Source organism: Thalassophryne amazonica, chromosome 12 (assembly GCF_902500255.1).
Source record: "Thalassophryne amazonica chromosome 12, fThaAma1.1, whole genome shotgun sequence".
NCBI classification, from domain to species: Eukaryota; Metazoa; Chordata; class Actinopteri; order Batrachoidiformes; family Batrachoididae; genus Thalassophryne; species Thalassophryne amazonica.
The window spans coordinates 64,569,666-64,593,728 of NC_047114.1; the positions used below are offsets into that span (position 1 = coordinate 64,569,666).

General features: G+C 39.2%; 1 protein-coding gene across 1 annotated transcript; it reads right to left on the reverse strand.

The window, feature by feature from the left end:
- Window positions 1–4,153: 4,153 nt before the first annotated feature.
- Window positions 4,154–22,834, reverse strand: LOC117521139 (calcium-binding mitochondrial carrier protein SCaMC-1-like). Its single transcript, XM_034182473.1, has 10 exons — window positions 22,277–22,834; window positions 22,067–22,193; window positions 16,363–16,450; window positions 16,138–16,249; window positions 12,031–12,189; window positions 11,797–11,949; window positions 11,612–11,719; window positions 11,329–11,496; window positions 7,140–7,290; window positions 4,154–5,022 (listed from the first exon to the last, which is right to left on the reverse strand). Exons 1-10 carry the CDS (start codon window positions 22,451–22,453, stop codon window positions 4,841–4,843), a joined length of 1,425 nt encoding a protein of 474 aa, XP_034038364.1. The 5' UTR covers window positions 22,454–22,834; the 3' UTR covers window positions 4,154–4,840.
- Between the last annotated feature and the right edge of the window lie 1,229 nt (window positions 22,835–24,063).

The window sequence follows — 24,063 nt, forward strand, 5'->3', positions numbered from 1 at the left end:
TTGTGATCCACAGCACTGATTCTAATAACACCAAGAATCGCCAGATAAATTTTATCGCACAAAACCCATCATCTGGTGGTTGTGCAAATACCACAAAATAATATGAACCATAGGTTCCATTGAGATGTTTGGCAATCATTTAAGAGCAAACACAGTGTAGTGCACCAGTAAAGAGATTCCAGAAGGAGATGGTATTTAAATGTATTCTCTTTAAAGTAACAATAACCGGTATTTTCATAAACCGTTCCTAACCCCAGTCTCTAAAAAACTTTATTTTGAAATAAAATGTGTAACCATCAATCGCTGTATTATGTTACTTGTACATTGTAAAATTTTCAATCAAAAATGTAGTTATATTTTTGTAACTGAAGTGCATCTATCTATCTATCTTTTTGTACTATCTGTACAATTGTTTTATCACACAATAAATGTTATGTTATCTAACCCATTTGATAAGTTATGTGATGAAATACTGTATTAACAATGAAAATGAGTCAGAGCTTTGCCTTTTTGAGTGACAGCAGCTGACAAACCATCTTACTGGGCCACTGGTTCATGTCATTCATAACCCCCACTTCAGAACTATACCAATTTGTTTACAAGGCCAACAGTTCAACAGAGGATACCGTGACTGCTGCTCTCCATACCGCTGACCCACCTGGAGCAACAGTGTAATTATGTCTGTCTTCTCTTCGTGGATTATAGTTCAGCATTCAACACCATCCTCCCCCATGGCTTCATGAGGAAACTGCTGAACCTCGGTCTACCTCATTCCACATGTCTTTGGATTAAGGACTTTCTGTCAGATTGTGCACAGAGTCAAGATTGGCCCTCACGTATCCACAGCTCTCACACTCAGCACTGGTTCCCCTCAAGGCTGTGTGCTGAGCCCACTGCTAGTCACCCTCTACACCTCTGACTGCACCTGTATCCACACGAGCAACACCTTCATTAAGTATGCAGATGACACCACAGTGTAGGCTGTATCACTGGAGGAGATGAGTCCGCCTACTGGGATGAGGTGGAACAGCTGAATGTGTGGTGCAGAGAAAATAACCTGCCCCTGAACACATCCAAAACCAAGGCGCTAATCACAGACTTCAGGAGAAACAAAACAGACATTCAGCCCATTATCATTGGGGGACCTGTGTGGAAGGGGTCAGGGACTTATGTTTCCTGGGAGTCCACATACATGAGAAACTGACCTGGGACAGGAACACCACACACTTGGTAAAGAAAGCACAGCAAACACTCCACTTCCTGAGAATCCCCAGGAAAAATAACACAAACCAGAGATAGCTCGTGTCTTGTTACTGCTCCACCATGGCACATCCTCACATACTGTCACTGTACATGGTTGGCCAGCTGCACAGTGGAAAACAGGAAGGACCTCCAGAGGGTTACCAAAATAGCAGAGACCACTGGGTGCCCTCTACCTACACTTGAAGCCCTTCATGGCTCTTATGGTCTCAGGAGCGCAACACCATCCTAAAGGACTCATCCCACCACGGGCCACTCTCTGTTTGAGCTGCTGCCGTCAGGCAGATGGTGCAGGACCATTAAAGCAAGTACAAATAGATTGAAAAACAGTTTCTGCCCAACTGCTGTTAGAGCTTTGAATGCTACTGGAACTAAATAGCCAGGTCACATGCCACACTTGAAGTCAGTGCAATATTTGTTAATGTGCACTATCCACTGCCACTGAAATATCCAGTTTAATACATACTTTTCTCTTTTTCTATATGTAATCTCTTTTTTCTTCTTCTTCTTCTTCGTCTTTCGGCTGTTCCCGTTAGGGGTCGCCACAGCAGATCAATCGTTTCCATCTCACCCTGTCCTCTGTATCTTCCTCTGTCACACCAACCACCTGCATGTCCTCTCTCAGCACATCCATGAACCTCCTCTTTGGTCTCCCTCTTCTCCTCCTGCCTGGTGGCTCCATCCTCAGCATCCTTCTCCCTATATACCCTGGGTCCCTGCTGCTATGTTATTTATTTTGTTTTTAATTTGCGCTCTGGACATGCCTATTTCATTCTGTTAAATTTTATGGTAATTTTCCTTTCTTCCCTGGACCTTTCAAGTCTGCGTGTGCCGTGTGGTTTCCTCAGATTTAGATTTGCACTGGAAAGCAACTTTACCTTTTGTTGTACTTATTACAGTGACAATAAAGAACCTGTATCTGTTTCTGTGTATCTGCTGTGTTGGTAGTGTGATTTGAGATTTACTGACCTTTTCCCTTTCCAACTCTTTTAACTGCCTTTGCATACAACATTTCCTCCTTTATCAGTCAAACCTGACATCTCAGGGCCTCTCAGCCTCCATATGCAACGATGTGTTCACCTCCCACAGCTACAACCTCACACTTTCCAAATTCAAGCTCTCCCCCACACCAAGCACATCTCTTTGCACACTGAAGCTATTGAAGCATCAACATGTAAGGTTTTTGGATACTCCAAAATAACAGCCAATTATCTGTCAAGAAGAACAAACTTTTTTCCAACAAAACACTTTGTGCCATCTTAAAATGGTGATAATAAAATCCTTTTCAGATGTATTTGAAAAGAAGATATTGTTTGTGGCCAAAAATATCCCAAAGGTTGATGACACAGAGACATGAACATCACTGCCAAGACTAGAGCACCGCCAACAGTTTCCAGCTCCACAAATTTGTACTTGGGAAAAAATGTTCAAAGTCCTGTCAGAAGTGGCTTTTCATAAGCTACAATATAATACAAAATAGAGATCTTTTCCATGTTCAAATCAAATATCCGCTAAATCCACAACACAGATCAGATGTGGATCAAACTTAGTCTATTCATTGAGAGTGCCAGTTTGCACCTCACTGTCACAAGTGAGAGTGATTGAGGCACTTTTGACTGAGATATAATGTAAAATATACATTAAATTTAAATAGCCACAAAATCTGTAATCTGGATCCTTTGTCAGGTGATAGTGAGTGCCAGTCTGCACCTCACTTTCAAATATGAGTGATTGAGATATAATGTAAAATATACATTAATTGGGGGGTTTCAATGCCCAATTTAAATGGCCACAAAATCCGTAATCTGGATCAAACTTTGTCAGTCGATAAAGGACACCATCCTACACCATGCTCTCACATATGAAAGAAATGTGACCTTTTTTGACAGAGATATGATTTTTTGAAAATTCATTCGGTGTTAAAGGGTAGGGATTTTTCCAATTTTTCCTGACTTTGACCTTGAAAATTGAATCAGTTCTTGCCTATCAGGATATGAATCTTCAGTAAAAATGTCATAAAGACATATGAAAAATTGCGGGCTCCAGGCTGTTCACAAACAAACAGGGGCGATAAAACCTCCAACTTCATAGGTGGAGATAACAAGGTTCGATCCTTTCACCACATAGGGATACACTTTTGATGGCCACGTTCAGGAAGTCATTGTGAGCCTGGATGTTAGTCTTGATCTAAGATAATCACAAATCCAGACACTCCAACTCCTCACTTGGCTTGGCAAGGGCCACAAGTTGATTTAGACTTGGACAAAATTTTGAAAATACCCTTTTAATACAACCAGAATTCCTACACTGCTGCAAAGTGCGAACACAATTAGATTAATTATGAAACCTATGGGATTGATCCTGATGACCAAAATCCCAATATCAGCTGACCAAATCACAAACTGTGAAGCCAACGTGATCACGTTCTCAGCTTCAGTCTGATACTGCTGCATCCTTCAACCCCACTGAGGATTTTTAGAGCTGCTAGTCTGCTACGAGACCTACAGTGAAGAAAAAGAACTATTAAATGTCCTTAACTGATGAGGGACAGTAAAACCCACCAATGACACACATCACATATTAGCTGATGTGTCCAGTGAGGTCCAGTAGATGGCGGTGTTGCTGCAGTGCTGGACTTGGGGAAAAAAAACTATGTTTATAACTAATCTAACAAATACCCTTTTTGAGGTTTCAGCATGTTTGCATTTGCTACCATCATAGCCAAACCAGTTTACTGTCGTTTGACCTGTATGAATTTAACGTACATACTTTACCGCTCAAATGAACAAGATATGAAGCATAACAGGACCCTTGTTTGATTTATGTGTGTGTGTGTGGTGGATTTGATCTGTTCAAACATGTCCAACTATTTCAGTTCAACAGCATGTTACTCCACTTTTCTTCACACTGGTGACATAACACTGGCATTTAATCCTATAAATAATAAAAACAGATACAGCATCATTCATACATATACTTAAAAAAAAAAAACAGGCAAGATGTCCATACATTTCACATCCAGTGACTGTAAGGCACATTAATATTATCAAATTACATGCAGAAGATAAACAAGTCATTTTGATATTGCACAATGTTTTCATGCACACAACAATCCAGTGTTCAAAAGTATAGATTTTTGACAGTGCTAATTTTTAGCTTACACCAGCTTATCAGGTGTTTCTGATCATGTAAGGTGCCCCCCAAAAAACACACACACTCATCAAGCTTTTTAATTTCAATGAACAGAAACAGTGTCTTCTGATCACTTTTAAAGCATTGATAAAAAATAAATTATATAAACCTTGTGTATTTTCACCCTTACATTTATATAATTACAGTCATTTCTTTGTATCAAGTATAGTTTGGGAGTGTTACATTTCACAGTAGGAATAAAACTGAAACATGCTTACCATGCAAATAAAAAAGAGAAAAAAAACAGCGCTGTAAGACACTCATTTTTCTTCATGGCATATGTAGTTTTCCATGCACTCAGTGTTCGCACCAGCTGATGGAAGTCATAACATGTCCTCCTGTTCTCTTGGTGTGGTGGCAAGAACGCAGAATAAAAAAATTCTCAGTATCATTTGCAGATTCCTAGGCCAGTCTTCATGTACTCATAAACCACATAACTTATGCTCACAGCAGGAATGACTTTCATGAAGTTTGGCATAATGCCCCGGTACAGTCCAAAAAATCCATCTTTGGCTACAATTTTCTTCATTAGTGCGCTCATGGCGGGCTGGTCTGATGTATCCAGGGAAGCTGGAAAGAAGAACAAAGCCTGAAAACTCGAAAATATCAAAGTCGATTAACATCTACCTACCGAATGTTGTGGACATTAAGTCAGTTTTTTTTTTAACTTGTTTTGCTGTGCCAGGAGCTTATATTTCAAAGCAACTTATATACTGAAAAAATACTACGTGTGGACACAAGCAGTAGTGGGCACAGCTAACCAAAAAGTTAGCTTTGATAACAGCTAATGGAAAAGTTATCTTTTATAAAGCTAAACCAATAAACCACACAAAAATTTTATCGGAAGCTACAGCTAACCGATAACTGATAACTCTCAGTATTGCTTCCAATACACTTGCAACTACTAACAAGCTGATTTTGAGTTTTAACACCACAGTCACTTCTGGTAGCATCAAATGCCACCACAAACCCAAACGAGTCAGCACTTCTGTCTTTGAACACCCTGCCCACTGCTGGAAGCTCCTGTTTACTATATATTTCGCAGCAGTAAAGCAATTGAGAGGAGCAGCAAAGCTCAACTCTCTACTCAATAGCAGTATCTCCATGAGGCAGAGGTCTTGGAAAATAAAGCAGTGCTGACTTATGGTTTTCATTTATAAATAAAATTAATACCAACAAAATAACTCCATTAATGTCAATTCTGTCATTTGTACAAAGTTAAAATGTAACATATATCTTTTAATTTTAAATAATGCACTAATTCTGAAGTTTTGTAACAAACACAGACAGATGCCAAAGGGATTATGAGTAAATGAGCCTCCGCTAACACTGATTGGTTGACTCATTCATTCTATGTAAAAATCAACACATTAATGTGAGGTGTGTATGTTGGTGTTTACATATAAATATGCTTTTGTAAAATATGCCTTTTTTATTTATAATAAAAAAAGCCATTTGCAAAAAGCCAAAAAGTCAAGTTGTTATTTGACAACCGTCTGATATCAACGGGGTCAAAATAAATAGAACACTGCCATCTACTATCTACTGGTGCCCAGGCGCTCATACTGCCATGAACATTACTGGCTAGTAGATGGCAGTAGAGACCGTGAAAACTTGCCAAAGCAAAATTACAGGTAATCCATGTCTGCTACGTTTAAATTGCGTGGAATTTAATAAACGCAAACTGAATTTCGGACATCTTATATATACTACTCTGGAACAAAGACGACAGACAGTGTTTGACATAAACAGGACTCTAAAGAGCAAACAGGAATCGATTGCAGTGATTCCAACTGAAAATAATGGAGAAGCAAACTGGGCTTCTGGCATTTTTACATAAAACAAACAATAACAATGTCTATAAACCCAGAGAATATATTCACAAGAGTTTTAGGCACAATATACAAAGAGTTTAATGCTGTTGTCCGTGTGGAGCCTGATCAGATCATCTCAAATGCATTTCTTCTGTCGTGAATGTACTGAGATTACCCATAATGCACCTGGGCACAGCATGTCCACACTAAAATGTTCAAAATTAGTGCATCACTTTAAAACTAAAACATATATCTGATATTTTCACTTCATAAAACTTCAGGCGTGACGTTAATTTAAATAACTTGTCTGAAATTACTTTGGTTAAAATTTTAACCATAAGTTAAAACTGTATGCCTCTGGATGACTTGGGTGATATAGCCAGCATATCAGTATGGGGTCACAAGAAATGAGCCCTCCCCCACCCCAACCACCCCTTTTCTTTGACCGGTTCTCCTTTGCCTGCAGACAATAGAGCGGTTTCTTCTGGAACCAGCTCTCCTCTCCTCTTTGTAGAGAATAGACCTGCACGTCTACTACAAAACATTTAACAGGTAGGTACTCAACTGATTTTAGACTTAATAAATGTTTGTAACTGTTGAGCTTTGTTCACCACGCCTGCAAAAATATGTTAGTGGTCTAAAAATTATTGGACCAAAACGTATCGGAAGATAATTCGTCAGATGATGGTTTTCAAAGTTATCTGAAAAACTAATCCAATAATGAAAACATTCGATAATTAGAGGTTAGCGGATTAACTGAACTGTGCCCACCACTGCAGTGATGACAGAAGGCAAACATCAATGATCTTAAGGGACAACCAAGAGAGAAGCGAGATTTGCTATCAGTATTACTAAATGTCTGAAGAAGCGTACCTTGTGCCTGCATCCGTGTGCGTACAAGTGCGAGTGGATAGCTAGCCAGCTGGCCACAGGTACTCGAGATTGTCCCACAGCCGAGCAACACCAGGACTCCAGGGTTGGCTGAATCTTTGGTGTGGTACGACAACCAGGTGTTCTTCAGACTCTGTGATACAAAAAGGAAAGAGTTGTTAATGAAAAGTGTAATATTTTGCATCAGCATTTGTGTGTGTGCGTTCCTACTTTCCATGATGAACTGTTCACTGGTGGTGTTTGGGACGTATATGAAGCATATTACACATATTCATTTAATAAGTTAATCAGATTACATAAGGCCCCACAAAAAAAAAAAAAAAAATACTTTATCATCCTTGACATCAGAAAACAAATGGTGAGGGAAGGCAGATTTTTTGTTTTTATTTTTCTTAGAAACAGGTACATACGTCATTTCAAACCTGAAAAACGACATACAGAACCTGCATACCAAGTGAGGAACTGAAAATATCAGCTGTTTGTAAAATAAATCTTGCTTCCACATTGAATACAGTCAGCGTACTGCACGCTAGCAGCGTGATGAACAACCGTACTGCCTGTGAGTGAGACGCAGCAACTGACTGTGTGGTTGTTAATAACAACAAACAGCAAGTTCCGGGACCGGCTCGGTAAACTTCACCCGTCTTTGCCCAAAGTATATTCACCACCTAGCAGATGTGCTGGTTCTTGCATTAGCTGTACTGCCATCAATGAAATTTGCAAAAAAAAAAAAAAAAAAAAAAAATTTGATGCGGGCCGATTTTGGCATGCGGGCAGGGATGATAAACTAATGTTTTTTATGGGGCCTAATACTATGAAATAGATTGTCACAGTGAACCATTTTTAAAGTAATAATTGTATAAATCACAAAGGAGAGTTGTGGTGAAATCAGTGTAATTGTGTGTTCATGTAAACGGAGCATGGTACAAGTAGACAGCCTCTGCTACTTTGTCCTCATGCACGGTTAGGGGGGAAATTGTCCCAAATCATAAAGTGTGCAATTGAAATCCTACAAAACTATTCTCCAAATACAATGAAAAACTCCAAACTGAAGACCTGAAGACCCAATTACCCCCCCACACACACACACCAACCAACTGGTGCTGTCTTGGACATCTGCGTGGACTTAATAACTCTCAAAAATTTGATGTTCCACTGTATTGTTAAAAATGGTTTTATTAGTATGACCTAAGCAGAGGGTCACCTCTTTGAGTCTCGAGAGAGTTTTTTTCTTACCACTGTCGCCTGTGTGCTTGCTCTAGGGGTTAGTAAGGTTAGACCTTACTTGCGTGAAGCGCCTTGAGGCAATTTTGCTGTGATTTGGCGCTATATAACTGAAATGAAAAATCAAACTCTGCATGTGGGTCCGATTTAGGCCAATGTCCTTTACTTCTAAAAATGCAATCAAATTCTGGAGCCAAATATAAAAAAGAGCGACTCTGCCTGTTGCCATTACAAAGCCCTCTGCCTGTCATCAATACCTGAACATAGAAGGCCCATCAGGAAACTAGCCCTGAGGCTGGCTGACCTCTCACCATCTGACACGGCAAAACTCAGCCAGCCTGAGCGCAGCAACAGGATCAGTGACAAAATTAGATCAAACCAACTTCTAACTAAAGAAAAATGCACCACTTAGTGGAACAATGCAACACACTTAAAACACAAATTACAAACATATTTGGCGTTAGACAATATACAACCCCTGGCAAAAATTATGGAATCACCGGCCTCAGAGGATGTTCATTCAGTTGTTTAATTTTGTAGAAAAAAAGCAGATCACAGACATGACACAAAACTAAAGTCATTTCAAATGGCAACTTTCTGGCTTTAAGAAACACTATAAGAAATCAAGAAAAAAAGATTGTGGCAGTCAATAACGGTTACTTTTTTAGACCAAGCAGAGGAAAAAAATATGGAATCACTCAATTCTGAGGAAAAAATTATGGAATCACCCTGTAAATTTTCATCCCCCAAATTAACACCTGCATCAAATCAGATCTGCTCATTGACATTGACCCTATGCCATGACATTGACCCTATGTGTCTTTTTGCAAGGAATGTTTTTGCAGTTTTTGCTCTATGGCAAGATGCATTATCAACTTGAAAAATGATTTCATCATCCCCAAACATCCTTTCAATTGTCCAAAATATCAACATAAACTTGTGCATTTATTGATGATGTAATGACAGCCATCTCCCCAGTGCCTTTACCTGACATGCAGCCCCATATCATCAATGACTGTGGAAATTTACATGTTCTCTTCAGGCAGTCATCTTTATAAATCTCATTGGAAAGGCACCAAACAAAAGTTCCAGCATCATCACCTTGCCCAATGCAGATTTGAGATTCATCACTGAATATGACTTTCATCCAGTCATCCACAGTCCACAATTGCTTTTCCTTAGCCCATTGTAACCTTGTTTTTTTCTGTTTAGGTGTTAATGATGCCTTTCGTTTAGCTTTTCTGTATGTAAATCCCATTTCCTTTAGGCGGTTTCTTACAGTTCGGTCACAGACGTTGACTCCAGTTTCCTCCCATTCGTTCCTCATTTGTTTTGTTGTACATTTGTCGATTTTTGAGACATATTGCTTTAAGTTTTCTGTCTTGACGCTTTGTCTTCCTTGGTCTACCAGTATGTTTGCCTTTAACAACCTTCCCATGTTGTTTGTATTTGGTCCAGAGTTTAGACACAGCTGACTGTGAACAACCAACATCCTTTGCAACATTGTGTGATGATTTACTCTCTTTTAAGAGTTTGATAATCCTCTCCTTTGTTTCAATTGACATCTCTCGTGTTGGAGCCATGATTCATGTCAGTCCACTTGGTGCAACAGCTCTCCAAGGTGTGTTCACTCCTTTTTAGATGCAGACTAACGAGCAGATCTAATATGATGCAGGTGTTAGTTTTGGGGATGAAAATTTACAGGGTGATTCCATAATTCTTTCCTCAGAATTGAGTGATTCCATATTTTTTTCCTCTGCTTGGTCTAAAAAAGTAACCGTTACTGACTGCCACAATCTTTTTTTCTTGATTTCTTATAGTGTTTCTTAAAGCCAGAAAGTTGCCATTTGAAATGACTTTAGTTTTGTGTCATGTCTGTGATCTGCTTTTTTTCTACAGAATTAAACAACTGAATGAACATCCTCCGAGGCCGGTGATTCCATAATTTTTGCCAGGGGTTGTACTGTGGCAGACTAATTAACTACAGTAACAAACCCAAACCTGAGAAAAACACTGACAAAGTACAGACTGAGTGACCAATCTGAGACATCCAGAAGGGCAGACACAAGCACACCGGTTTTCCCTGAGAGGACAGACTGTGTGTCCACTGTGATGAAGGAGATGCAGAAACAGCATCACACTTTCCTAAAAACATGTTTTTAAAAAACGGAACTATCACAGCAGAATTCTTTCCAAAATTTGAAAAATAAATTGCCCCAAATTCCAAAATTTTCCAGACAATGAGAAAGTGCCCTTTGTTCTAGGAGAAAAGAAAGAATGTGTATTGTTTCCTGCCAGATATGTCCCTGCCTGCCATAGCAAAAGAAACCAGTGGGACACAAATACATAGAAATGATATTATATATTGTTCTATATTACATACCATATATTACTCAATCTCCATTTTTTTGTTTCCTTACATTAATAATTGTAAGTAGCACTAGCATCTTTTCTTATTCTAATTATGAAAATCTATTTTTTTTAATTGAACAATATTGTCCTTATATTAATTCAATAATGTAAAACTTATTTAATTTACCTATTTCATTAGTATATTTTATCAACTTATGCTTATATTGTCATCATTGCGTTCATTCATTAATTGCCTTGAATATTGTTGCTGTGCATTGCTCACACTTACAAATGCTAATAAAGCTGACTGTGTACGTAGTGTTTTCCTTGTGCCGCCCTGAACACACTGAGCTGAGCACAGGTGGGGTCAAGGTGGATAGGAGACCCACTGAGCTTCGACGGGGGACGATTTTTGCCAAGCGTCATTCCACTCTGAAAGCAACGTTATCCTTGTCTACCCTTCATAAAATGATCCAATCGTGGCTAAAAACCATAACCTGATCCAAACCCTGACTTTTCTGTGATCTGTTGCTCCCCTATTTATCATGTAACCATATGAGGTTTTCAAAGTGGACTCTAATGGGAAGCAGCATGCCTCATAAACAGCGAGGTCGATCCCAGCATAGGGGATGATGCCCAGTAAGTTTGGAATGTAGCCCTTGTAGAAAGCCTTGACACCCTCCTTCTGCAGGATCTTCTTGGCACAGTCGAACATTCCTGAAAACTGGCCAGTTTTCCGCAAAGCCAGTCTCGTTTTCAACACCTTATGACGAAAACAGTACAAAAAGAAAAATTTATATCTGAAATGTTCCATGCTGATTAAAGTATTTGATGCATATTGTCAGTTTAAGGTGGGAGAGATACTGCAGGCGTCGAACCTCCATTGGGTAGATGGCTGTTTGTGCTGTGGCCCCGGCCAGAGAACCTGCAATAAACCTCTTATGCGTCTCAGTCTTTTTGCCCTCTGATGACAGCAGCTTCTTATACTGCAACACAAAATCCAAAATAAACCCCAAACACCCTCCAGATCTGGATTGTTAAAGCACAGGAAGCACAGTCTTACTTGCTCATATGCCATGAATTTAATGGCTGTTTCAGGGGCGATCTTTATCACATTGATTCCGTTGCCCCTCCACAGAGACGTTACACCCCCCTCGATGATCATCTGCCTGAGGCCCCCAATCAAGTTAATCCGGTTTGTCTTTGAAGAGTGAACCTGTGCGACATATAAAGAATGATTAGGGGTTAGCTCTGCATGAATCTCCTACGCCAACTTTCCTGTTTTCGTCTCATTTACCTGCATGAAGATTTTAATCCTGTCCAGAGGGGCGGTACCCGTGCGAGAGACGGCCCCCGCTGCCGCGCCTGCAACAAGCTGCTTCCACCAGATGCCTGAACTCTTCTCCTCTTCTGTGAATTCATCAGGGATGGTCAGACTGTCACCGATGTCCAACACCTGGTGAGGACATAAGCAGAGTTATGGACATGTCTACTGCTTCATACGATTACTCACGAGTCTATTTATGGGTACTAGCTAAAGTTCACTACAATACACAATATGTTTGACTTTGAGAGCGATAAGGAACTTTCTCAGGAAAGCACACTGCACCATGTGGTCAAACATGTGACCCATAAAGGCCGGAGGCCACTTCGTGCTTGTGGTTTTGAGGTAAACGTCCACAGTGCTGCAGTTTACCAGTGAAAGACTAGCGACAGAACAACAAACACACGTGGTTTTAACCTGAAACTACAACACATTAACAGCAAAACACACTTTTTTTGTGTCACACATTTGTGTGTGTCCATTTGACTTTTGAAAAAACAATGACTTAATAACATTTGCCTCTATAACTGAAGACATTCAATACTTCCACTGCAGGTAACCCTTTGGGAGGTAGATGACCTGATTAGATTTTAGTACGCTTTGGTGCATGTGTCTGAATATTAATGAGGACAAAGTCATTTTTTTCTAACACCCATTACAGTATTCCAGAATGTTTTATGATTAACACATTATGATAAAAAGATTATAACAAATAGTCTTTTTTAAAACACTGCTCAAACTGTCTGATTCCAGCTTCTTAAATATGAATATATTCTGGTTTCATTACACCTCACTGATAATAATGTGAGTATCTTTGGGTTGTGGAAAAAAAAAGTAAAAAATATGTGAGGATGACATCTTGACCTTTGGGAAACTGATCGACAGGGTTGGGCGATATGACATAAAATTAATATCAAGGCGTAATATCACGGCATGACTCGTGTTGCACTATATGACCCGTAGAATAATTTTCTTATTTATGCAAAGAGGTTAACCTGAAATATTTTCATTTTTAAAGCTGCTAATTCAAAGTTCAAATCTGATGAAAAACTTCATGAATAACATTTTTTTTTTCTTACCAGTTTACATTTACCAAATCCATGGCTGTGTTTAATTAATTTTTAAGCCATAAATGAGCAGAGGTGGCAAATCCAGCTTCAGAAAGTAAAAACCCTCCCATGTGTTGATTCTACCTGTGCACCTAAAACAGGTGATCTCAATAATTAGCTCATCCACCTGCCTGAAGAGCTGAACTAATTGCAATCAGCTGGTTTAGTGGGAAGATGGAACAAATGTGTGGCTGGACTTTTACTTTCTGAAGCTGGATTTGACACGTCTGGAAATGAGGCTGCAGCGCAACGGTCCACTGGTTTACACAACAGAATCCCAGTTTATCTTTAATATTTCCATGACTGCTAATTTGTTTCTTCATGTGAAAACGATTTAATAGCCATTTACATCTATAAGCACAGCAATTACCAGTGTTTTCACTCACATGTAGACTTCAGCAAAACAGAAATAAAGAAAAAAAAAAGGCGCATTTGTCATCACAGGCTCAGTGCTGCAGTGGTGATCTGAGCTGTGGAAGAGCCAAAATGACTACTGATTTCTAAATTAATGAATACTTGGCATTATTCTCTGAATGTTATTTTTTTTTTTTCATCATTAAGGAATATTTCTGTCTTGGTGAGGTTTCCCATTGGCCATCGCATTATTGAAGATATTGCACAACCCATGTCATGGTGCCCCATTACACTAGTGATGACTATGACAGTCTACCGCCCACCTCTACTCATAATTTCATAATTTTCTCACATTTTTCTCACATGGCCCAAACATCTAACTGATTGAGAAAATAATCAATACATTAATCAATAATGAAAATAATCGTTAGTTGTAGGCCTAATTTACATCTATATACTAAGAAACAACTGTATGTGTGTATATGTCCCTTTTCTGTCCAAACGGCACCTCGGAATTGAGCCAAAATTGGCACATGCATACTTTGACATATGGGGAGTGACAGAGGATATTGAGCACTTTAGTAGTAGTAATAATAGTCGTGAAGGGGAGAGACACTTTTGTACTGCATCATCAGCAAGTGTGCTAATAGGTTGGTGCCATACTTTTTTTTTTACTTTTTCCATTCAACTTCTTACATCTTCATTTTTAGCATTAACAGTAGCAGTAACATATTAGTAATAGTAGTAGTAGTAATCAGGGCTGTGAAATGAAAATTGTGAAATCCGAGGAAAATTTGCAGGGGGTCTTGGGGTTGCAGCTCCCCAGGAGCCGGGGTGTAGGGCCCTGTGGGGCCACAGAATTAAATTTTTATCTAATGATACTTTTTCAGCATCTCCTGGAAGAACAAATCTCAAAATTAGTGGATATTTCAATGATCCTACATTCAACCTTTTATTTGACCTGTCAATGATGATGCTGAAATAACAGAATATGACATGGAAGTAACCTGGAATGATTTTCCTTTTAATTGTAAACCAAATTATGCATTAACTCAGAACAATTAAACTACATGAACTTTATGAAGAATGAAAAGACTGTTACAGCATTTAAAAAACCACAGCTAAAGGTTGTAGAATATTTGGAAAAATCATGGTAAAATATCATTAACATGCCTTATAGTAAAAACTCACTTATATTGTGTAAATTCATGCAGCCTAAATCCATTCAAAGCCACAATGTCTTTTTTACAATGAAAGAAAGTCTAGATTAGTGACAAAAGTCACATAATCTAAAATCCTGTTTGAACAGCAGAATGTTTATTTTCCAGGGAGAGAAAAATTCTTACCGTGTTTCCTGAGAGGGCACAGTTCACTTTTCCCGTTTCTTTTATCTTTCAGGTGTGTTGATGAAGCCAGCGACGATTCCATGGATTCTTGTCCTTATAAGACTTTTTCAAACTATCTTTCTCGCCATCTTCTCTCTGTGCGACGTCGCTCCGTGACACAGACATGCTGCACAAATCTTCTTTTAAAAACTTGAAAGCTCTAAAAGTTTGGAATATCCACATGCTAAGTTTAGCTTAAGCGTCGCACAGGAGCCACACAGCGTCACCGCAGCAACCAACCAGCCCTGCTTTACGACAACTGTCGTAACAGCTACGCTTTGAGTGGCATTTTTCCTCCGCGAAACTCTGCAGATCCGAGGAAACTGATTTGTATCTGTAACACACAGATCAGTGTCCGCTGACTTATAAAACTTACACGATGTCGTAAAAAAGAGAACGCTTTGTGATAAGCATTTAAAAAAAACTCAGTGATGTTCACGATTAAAGAGTACATCACTAACACCCCACCACCCCTCCCCATGATGAAATCCGTAGAATCCCGCGGATCCGCGGAGTTTTCACAGCCCTGAGTAATAGCAGCATTCTCTTCTTTAGGCAGCTTTAGCTGCACCCTAACAGTTCTGTGGAATCCGGGATAGGTGGGAGGTGATAGCTTTGTTGGTGAAGATGACGTTTTCATTTGAGTCTCTAAATCAAACCCACCCTGGGGCAGAGCTAGTGTAAAGATAATTACGGCGTTGATTTTGTAACAGAAGATTTTAAACAAAACTTGAATTGCTTAATGTTCCACCATGTTTAAGGAACACTCAGGTGCCTCTTGTTTCACTAAAATCTGTGCAAAGAAAATGTCACATGACTAACTGCTAATAACTACACTAGTTTCTATCATGTTCACTTTTTATAAATGTCTATTTATAATAACTGTGAACCCACTGAACCTTGTCTCGCATGCCTGGGCTTGAACTGACAAACAAATCCAATGTTTTTCTAAAAGCAAGAAAGTATTTAGCTGTGAAGAATGTAGTGGGGTAACAATTTAAACAAGGAGTAGTGCAAAGATGTTCTGTTATTTTACAAATATATGGCTTGCAACAGCAGTTTCATCTGGTTTTGTCACCTAAATGTTCATTACAGAGAATATCTTTGATACATGTATTGTTCTTGCAGATCCATATTATTTGACACAAATGAACTATAGTGCATGTGGCATGTTGCTCTGTGATGGTGTCTATATGCACCCCCAGTGTAAAATGTGTGTGCACGTCCAGTACCACAGAGTGTTTCCAGTAGCGTATGATCTCTTCCAGGTTTTGGGCAGGACACAGCAAGAAGTGTTCCCTCCATTCGTTCCAGTCCACCATCATGGTGCCATCAATGTCCATGCTAAACAGGCAAATATTACATATGAACTGATATCTTAGTGCATCATCCATGATGAGTTCTCAAATTACAATTTTTTTTGACCACATTGTTAATTGATAAACTGAGTATCAAACCTTTGTAATATTTTCAGTGCATCTTCTGTGGAAACATCCATGCCCAGTTCTGCAAGGGACTGCTGGATCTCTGAGGCATCAATGTGCCCTAACATCATAAAAAAGATAAAACATAAGCATATCAACTGTCACTAAGTGGCTTTGTCTCTTAACTTTTTATTGTTTCATTTCATAAATAATACTGCACGGTAGTTCATAAAATGCATTTGTATATTTGCAACTGGTACATTTTTGTTGTCATTTTGAACAATTTTACAACTGCTTCAAGTGCATTTAACTGTATTTCCTTCCTTTGTCTATCTTAACAGATGAATATTAAATATATTATTTGCCGGAATGATTTGATTTGCTTGTTTATTATGTGTCTGTACATTTGAGTGATTTTGGAATTTTCATTTGTTGCAGTGTTTTAAAATGTTATTTTTATGAAGCCTTCCAACATTGTGGCTTGATGCCACATTGTCAGATGTCCATTTGTTTTTCAGTGTCTCTGCATTTAACAAGTATTTCACTTTGTAGGGAAGATCGCTGAGTGGATAAGTTGCTGGCCTGCCAATTAGTGTAAGCTCATTTGTCATGAAATAAAAATTTGTGTATTTTATTTTAGTTTATTGGTAAAAGCAAAAACTCACCTGATTCTGTTAGAATATGATTTAGAATTTAAAAAAATAGGGTGCCATTTTTATTTTTTTCATGTTATAATGCCCTGAAATCCAAGATGGCTTCCATGATACCCAAAGTGTAGTTGTCACAAAGCCAATATCCCATGTATAGATGTTTCTGGATGTTGTGTTTTCACTTGCAACAACAAAACAAGCCAACTCAGCCACATGGGTTGTGCAGCCAGTGCATTCTAATTGCTGGTCCCAAGCCCAGATAAATGAGGAGGGTAGAAGGAGCCAAGGCATTAACCTAAAGTTGATCAAATCTCAGCTCTCAGTGCAAAAATAATGACTCCTCCCAGTCCTTTCACTTTGACCACTCATCAATACAAAATACAGATTAAGCAGTGTGAAAGACAATCTGTTTGTACCCTTATAATAAAAAATTATGTTTCAAGTTTGTGTCAAAAGCAAAATGTTATCTGCATATAAGGACATCTTATGTTGCCCTCCATGCCTGAACGAGCCTTTAATACTTGCAGCTACCATGAGTGCTGCTGCACAGCTCAGTGAATAGTGTGAAAAGTACCGGACTGAAGGGACTCAACATACAGAAAAGATAAGATAAGATAATCTTTTAACAGTCCCACGACGGGGAAATTTACATTGTTACAGCAGCACGGGGACAGTCACAGAACAACAGTGCAAATAAAGAAGAAAAATAATTACCAAAATACAGAAGTGAATTTCTATGCAGAATAACAATATATATAGAGTAGAATAGATTACACTATACACAAGCAGAAAGAATGTTTCACAATATAGCATGAGTGTTCAAGTGATATACACAAGTGTAGAAGTTTTACTGCACAGAGTGTGCAGTATTATTGCAAATGGCTGAAAATTTGTTACTTAACGATATTAGTGATTTGAGTGATCTGAGTGGTCTACTGGAAACATTTCCTGGTTGTGGAGTCTGACAGCAGTAGGAAGGAAGGACCTTTGTCACTCCTTCACACACTTTGAGTGGAGCAGCCTGTCACTGAAGGAGCTTTCTAGTGCTTTCAGGGTGTCACTCATGGGGTGAGAGACATTCTCCAGCAGGGATGACAACTTAGCCATCATCCTCCTTTCTCCCACCTGCTGCACTGAGTCAATGGGACTTCCCAGGTCAGAGCTGGCCTTCACCCATTCACACACACATGCACACTCACACATCTATGTCAGGGTGTTGCCATGCAAGGCACTCACTACACACCAGAAGCAACTTGGGGATTAAGGACCTTGCCCAAGGGCCCTTAGTAATTTTTCAGTAAACTGGGGTTTCAACTGAGGATCCTCTGGTCTCAAGCCCAACGCTTAACCACTAGACCATCACCTCCCCATGAGTAAATTACGCTGACCACATACCTAAACCCAAACATTTCAAGAGGATTCCATTAAAACGACAAAACATAATAGTGCAGCAGATAACAGAATATTTACAGAGGAATCCTTCAAACGGTGATACGAGCACCAAATTTGGCAAACGTACACCTTAGATATTACTCTTTTGAGAAAAGCGACGGGCCACTTGAATTTTCAATAGGCGGCCACATAGGGTTCAATTAAAGAATTACATGGGGTCAAAATATAAAAATTCCAGTCATATTGAAAATTATACCACATTATTTGTCTAATTGTAAAGATTCCAAAAAGGTATAGTTTGGAATATCTATAATTGAATTCTATAGAGTTATGGGGTAAAAACAACAAGAATGGTGACAAAGTTCAGTTTAAGTTTGTACAGGGGTCAAAAGTTAGAGTTCCTCCAATTTTGTTCAAAGGTGATGCAAATTATTGGTTGAGTGAATAAGGTTTCAAAAAGGAATAGTTTGCACCATGTATCATGCTTAGTTATCACGTTACGGGGTAACATATGTCACATGTCATAGAATTCAATGGATGTCAACATTATTTGTCCTTTACTTTAGAGACCAAACATTCAGCACAGTCAAAGCTATTCCATTTATTAATCCAAGTAGCTCAATCAACAATTTGCACCATTTTTACTAAAGTTGGAGCAACTTTAACTTTTGACCTCTGTACAAACTGAAACTGACCTTTGTCACCATTCTTAAGGTTTTTACCCCATAACATTCAGTCACAGATAGTCCAAACTACACTTTTTTTGGAATCTTTATGATCAGACAAATAATGTGGTATAATTTTCAATATGATTGGAGCATTTTTATATTTTAACCCCTGTGTAATTCTTCAACTGACCCCTACGTGGCCGCCTATTGAAAATTCAAGTGGCCCGTCATTTTTTCAAAAGAGCAATATATAAGGAGAATTTGTGCTGGATTTGGTGCTTGTATCACCATGTGAAGTATTGTTTCAGTTATTTGCTGCACTATAAGGGACGCAATAAATGTCCAAACACCGTCCTAAAGACAATCTGCCCTTCACAACCCTACTTCATCCGAGAGTATGACAAGAGTATTCCATGAGTACCTTACAGACCAAATTAATCAGACTGACACGTCTGAATATTCAGTGGGTTAGAACTTTATCTTTAATTGAAAATAGTACAGAAAAGAATTATCCAGTTGCATTTCTACATAAATATTCAGTTGCTTTCAGTATTGCCATTTTTATAGACATCTGTTTATGTTTAAAAAAAAACCCCAAAACTTTTGTCTTAAAACATACAGTAAAGCTTATTAACAAAAATGTCTCATTTACAGTGAGGTGATGCGTACCAAAATAAATAATAAAATGATTTCTAATGCGATTTTAAAAGCAGCCTTCTAAAAAAAAAAATAGCTATTTCAGGTTTAAATCAGGTCCTCAGGACATGAAGAGGAATGTAATGTTATCAATGCTGGTTGCTGTTATCAGTGGAATACCACAAGGGAACGTCCTTGGACTGGTGTTTTCATCATAGTTGTGAATGATACGATTGAAGCTGTCCATTGTATGATTCAGATGTTTGGTGACAATACCAAAATTTTCAGCAAGATCATGAACACTGCAGACAGAATCCAGCTCCTAGAGGACCTAACTACGCTTGAAGAGTGGTCATGAAACTTGCTCCTGAAATTCACTGCTGACAAGTGTAAAGTAATGCACCTCAGCAATCTTTTAAACGAGTTCAAATATGTGATGATGAAAGACGACAACCCGGTTGAACGCAAACAAACCAACCCTAGGTGTCTATATTGATCCATCGCTGATGTTTAGCTTTCATGGCAAACAACAGGTCAATAAAGCAAACAATTTCTGAGGACTAATCAGAAGATCATATGCATACATTGATGGAAAATCACTCCTGAAGCTGTTTACAGCACTAGTATGCCCCATCTCGACTAATGATGTCTCCCTGCCCCAAGAGGTGATAGTAATAATAATAATAAATTTGATTTATAATGCACTTTACATTTACAATGAATCTCAAAGTGCTACAGCAATTAAAATGAAAGATTGATAAAAACAGAAACAAAAGCAGGCAGATTATTAAAACAATCATTAAAACAATAGGGGAAGCAAAAATTCAAAAATCAATTAAAACATCGGGTAAAAAGAAAAGTTTTAAAGGCCCTTTTTAAAAGATTCCACAGTCTGAGGTGCCCTCAGATGAAGAGGCAGGGCATTCCACAGTTGAGGGACTGCGTGGAAGAAGGCACAGTCTCCTATGGTGCGGGATCAAGTCCTAGGAGTGAGAAGAAGGTGGGTGTTGGAGGAGTGAAGAGAACATGCAGGATAGTGAGGGTTGAGGAGTTCTGTGAGGTATCATGAGGCGTTACCGTATAAACAAGTAAGCAGTGAAATTTTGTATGTGTTCTGGGCAGAAATGGGAAGCCAATGAAGATGGGAGTGATGTGCTCATGCTTATGCACTCTCATCAGGATCCTGGCGGCGCTGTTCTGGACATACCGAAGTCTTTGTATAATCTTGCCAGGAATCCCAATGAGAAGTGCGTTGCAGTAGTCCAGTCTGGAGGAGACAAAGGCATGGATGAGCTTTTCGGAATCGGAAAGGGAGAGTGTGGGGCTAAGTTTAGCTATAAAAATTAGGTTTTACAAATGTGTTTTATATGGGATTCAAAGGTGAGTTGTGGATCAAAAACGACACCAAGGTTGGTGACTGTAGTGGAAAGAGCAATATTTTAACCAGAAAAAGCAATGCTGAGGATTTTGTGTTGTTGAATTTGATAAACAGTGCCAATTTGGATTGCTTCAATTTTTGAACTGTTAAGATGGACAACATTTTGCCACATCCAAGATTTAATCTCCTCCAGACAGGCTGTGAGAGTGGAAAGAGGGTTAGCTAGAGGAGAAGAAACAGAGAGTGATGGAGATGGAGCAAAAGCAGATGGGGTATCAGACACACTGCCACCCAGCCTCAGATACAACTGAGTATCGTCAGCGTAACAATGGAATGAGACCCCATAACTGCTGATGATGCATCCAAGTGGCACCATATACAGATTAAATAGAAGGGGTCCCAGGACTGATCCCTGAGGCACCCCACAAGAGACAGGATGGCTCAATGATCTGGCACGCCCAATGGAGACTAATTCCGATCTCTCTGACGGATAAGATTGAAACCAATCCAGGGCAGTGCCAGTGAGCCCTACAAGGTGCTGTCGTCGGTGGAGCAGGATAGCATGTAGCCCCTACACTGAATGCCTTTCAGTCTAGACTGGACTAATACTGGTCTGGGTTCTGGTTCGGCCTCCAGTCTCTATACGATTTCCATAAACCTGAAGGTAACCACTTAGATCAGCCAAGTCTTCCAACATGCTTTAGGCATAACCTTAGAAGAAGAGGATATCTATACATGACTGGAAATTTGGGGCCTACGTGAATGTATATACATAAACAATATGGACTTATGGACACTTTATTAATATTATTCACCTATCCATGTATTTCCAACCACTAATCTTGCTGAAGGTTACAGCTGGGTCACAACTGTTAACAACAAAAATAAGAATCATTTCAATAAATTGACCAATTTTAGCAGGCTGCTTATTTTTCACAGCCATGGCTGCTTGTTTCTCTGGTGACGTCTGGCAACACTGTCACGTGTGAAACGTACTACTTCTCCTTGCTTACCGTCATTGTTTCTGTCCAGACTCTTGAATGTCAGCAACAGCTTCTTCTCGTGCTCTTTCAGATATTTCGTGAACTCGTTAAAGTCGAGTTTTCCGTCTTTATCTTTGTCACCGGAGAACACAATTTTCTGCGGAGACAAACGGTCGGTGAGTGTTTAGGGAGGGTTTGGTGCACCGGCCACATCCTGACGCTAGGAGGCGTTTTATCTACCTGAGCAGCACCCTGACGGTATATTCCCATCGCCTTGAGTCCGGCGCGTAATTCGGCGACGTCCACTTTCCCGTCTTTGTTGGTGTCGAGCCTGTCGAACAGGTCCTGGTAGGATCTCTGACTGTCGGCGTCCCAGCACCGCGCTTTCAGGAGTAAAACCGTCCGTATCGTCTGCATGGCTGCAGCTCGGCGAAGAAGGCGATCGAGCCCCCCTTTATAAAAATGTGATGCAGTTATCCAAATTACTCATGAAATCTGATTACATCCAAATATGCACGCGGGAAATCGTGTTCCGTTATTCTGCAGCTTGACCCATGTATTTGTGGAGAACTGCAGTGACGTTGGGTGGGGCGATGGACGCGACGTCAGCGGGGCGTAGATTTTTTTTTTTTTTTGCGGAAAAGGTAGCGTACAAAAACCTATACGATCTATGACCAAAAACTCAGACGTAGCGAATTTGATTTCCGTAATACACTTCCAAGAGTGGAACTTGTCTTTCGCTGCTTTGCCGTTGTTGTTCAAAGTGATCTGTCATGTGATCGCGCGCTGCAGAGGAAAAAAAAAAAAAAATTCCTCACAGCGCAACGCCACTATTTGGACACTAGAGGGCGGTGTGTGCCTGTCCAGGAAGACCGTGGCTTTGCAGGGACCCCAACCTGATTTACAACCTGCGATCCGCGAGTTTGGACAAAATAATCCAAAAACGGCTGGAAGAATTTCATGCAGACTTAGTAGAAATATTACTGGAATACATATGTAGAGGTGATTAGATTTTGGAGCAGTTTGGACAAAAGTCAACCTCAAAGGAAACACGTTCTAAAAACATTTTTGTGTGTGTGTGTGTGTGTGTGAATCTCAACAACCAAAACAAGTAAAACTTGGTGGGAATATAAGTAGGATAGATACTGAGAGGTGATTAGATTTTGGAAAAGGTTTTTGTTGTTGTTGTTGTTGTTTGTTTTTGTTTTTTATATAATTTCAACAACCACAAAGCCTCGATGGATGATCTAAAAAGTACATATTGGTCAGCAAATTATTTGTGATTAATTGATATGAATGACCTTTATAAATTAAATCACACAGATGTTATATATGTATCCTTTATTTAACCAGGTAAAAGCCTCGTTGAGATTAAAAAGCTCTTTTCCAACAACATGGTCACAAATAGACATAAAATCACAACATCCAGTGAGTATGTGATACAGGTACAGTTTCTAAAGCAGCATCATAAAAACATTTAAAAGCTGTCATATTGACCAAGTGAGTTTTCCTCTTGATCCCCTCATAATTGACTTTAACTCCCCCAGACGGATCAGTTCTGACAATTTTTGTTCAGTTTGTAAGTTATTCCATGTGGAAGGAGCAGCATTTTTTTTTCCAAGTTCTTTTCTCACTCTTGGGACTACCATCAGTAGAATAGAATGAGAGTGAAGGCCATGTTGATTTTGTTTTCTATACACATGTAGGTCGACAGATAAGGAGGAACTATGCCAAGAACAGTTTTATATATAACTAACAAAGTAGCTGTTCTTTGGACGGTGAAGGAAGAGTGTACTGATCGTGAGTCACTGACCCAGGAAACTGCAGCAGTATACTGAGACAACATATTAGCTTCCAAAAGAAAGCTTTCAAAGCATTTTGAAGTAGCAGCTGTAACTTATTTAAGAAGGTTAAACTTCATCTTTTTTTAGTGTAATGAAAATGGATATAACTTTTAATTTTTTCCAATTATGTTATGAAGTTGTCAATAAAATGTATCTATCACAACACCAGGTGGCAGTAAAAGA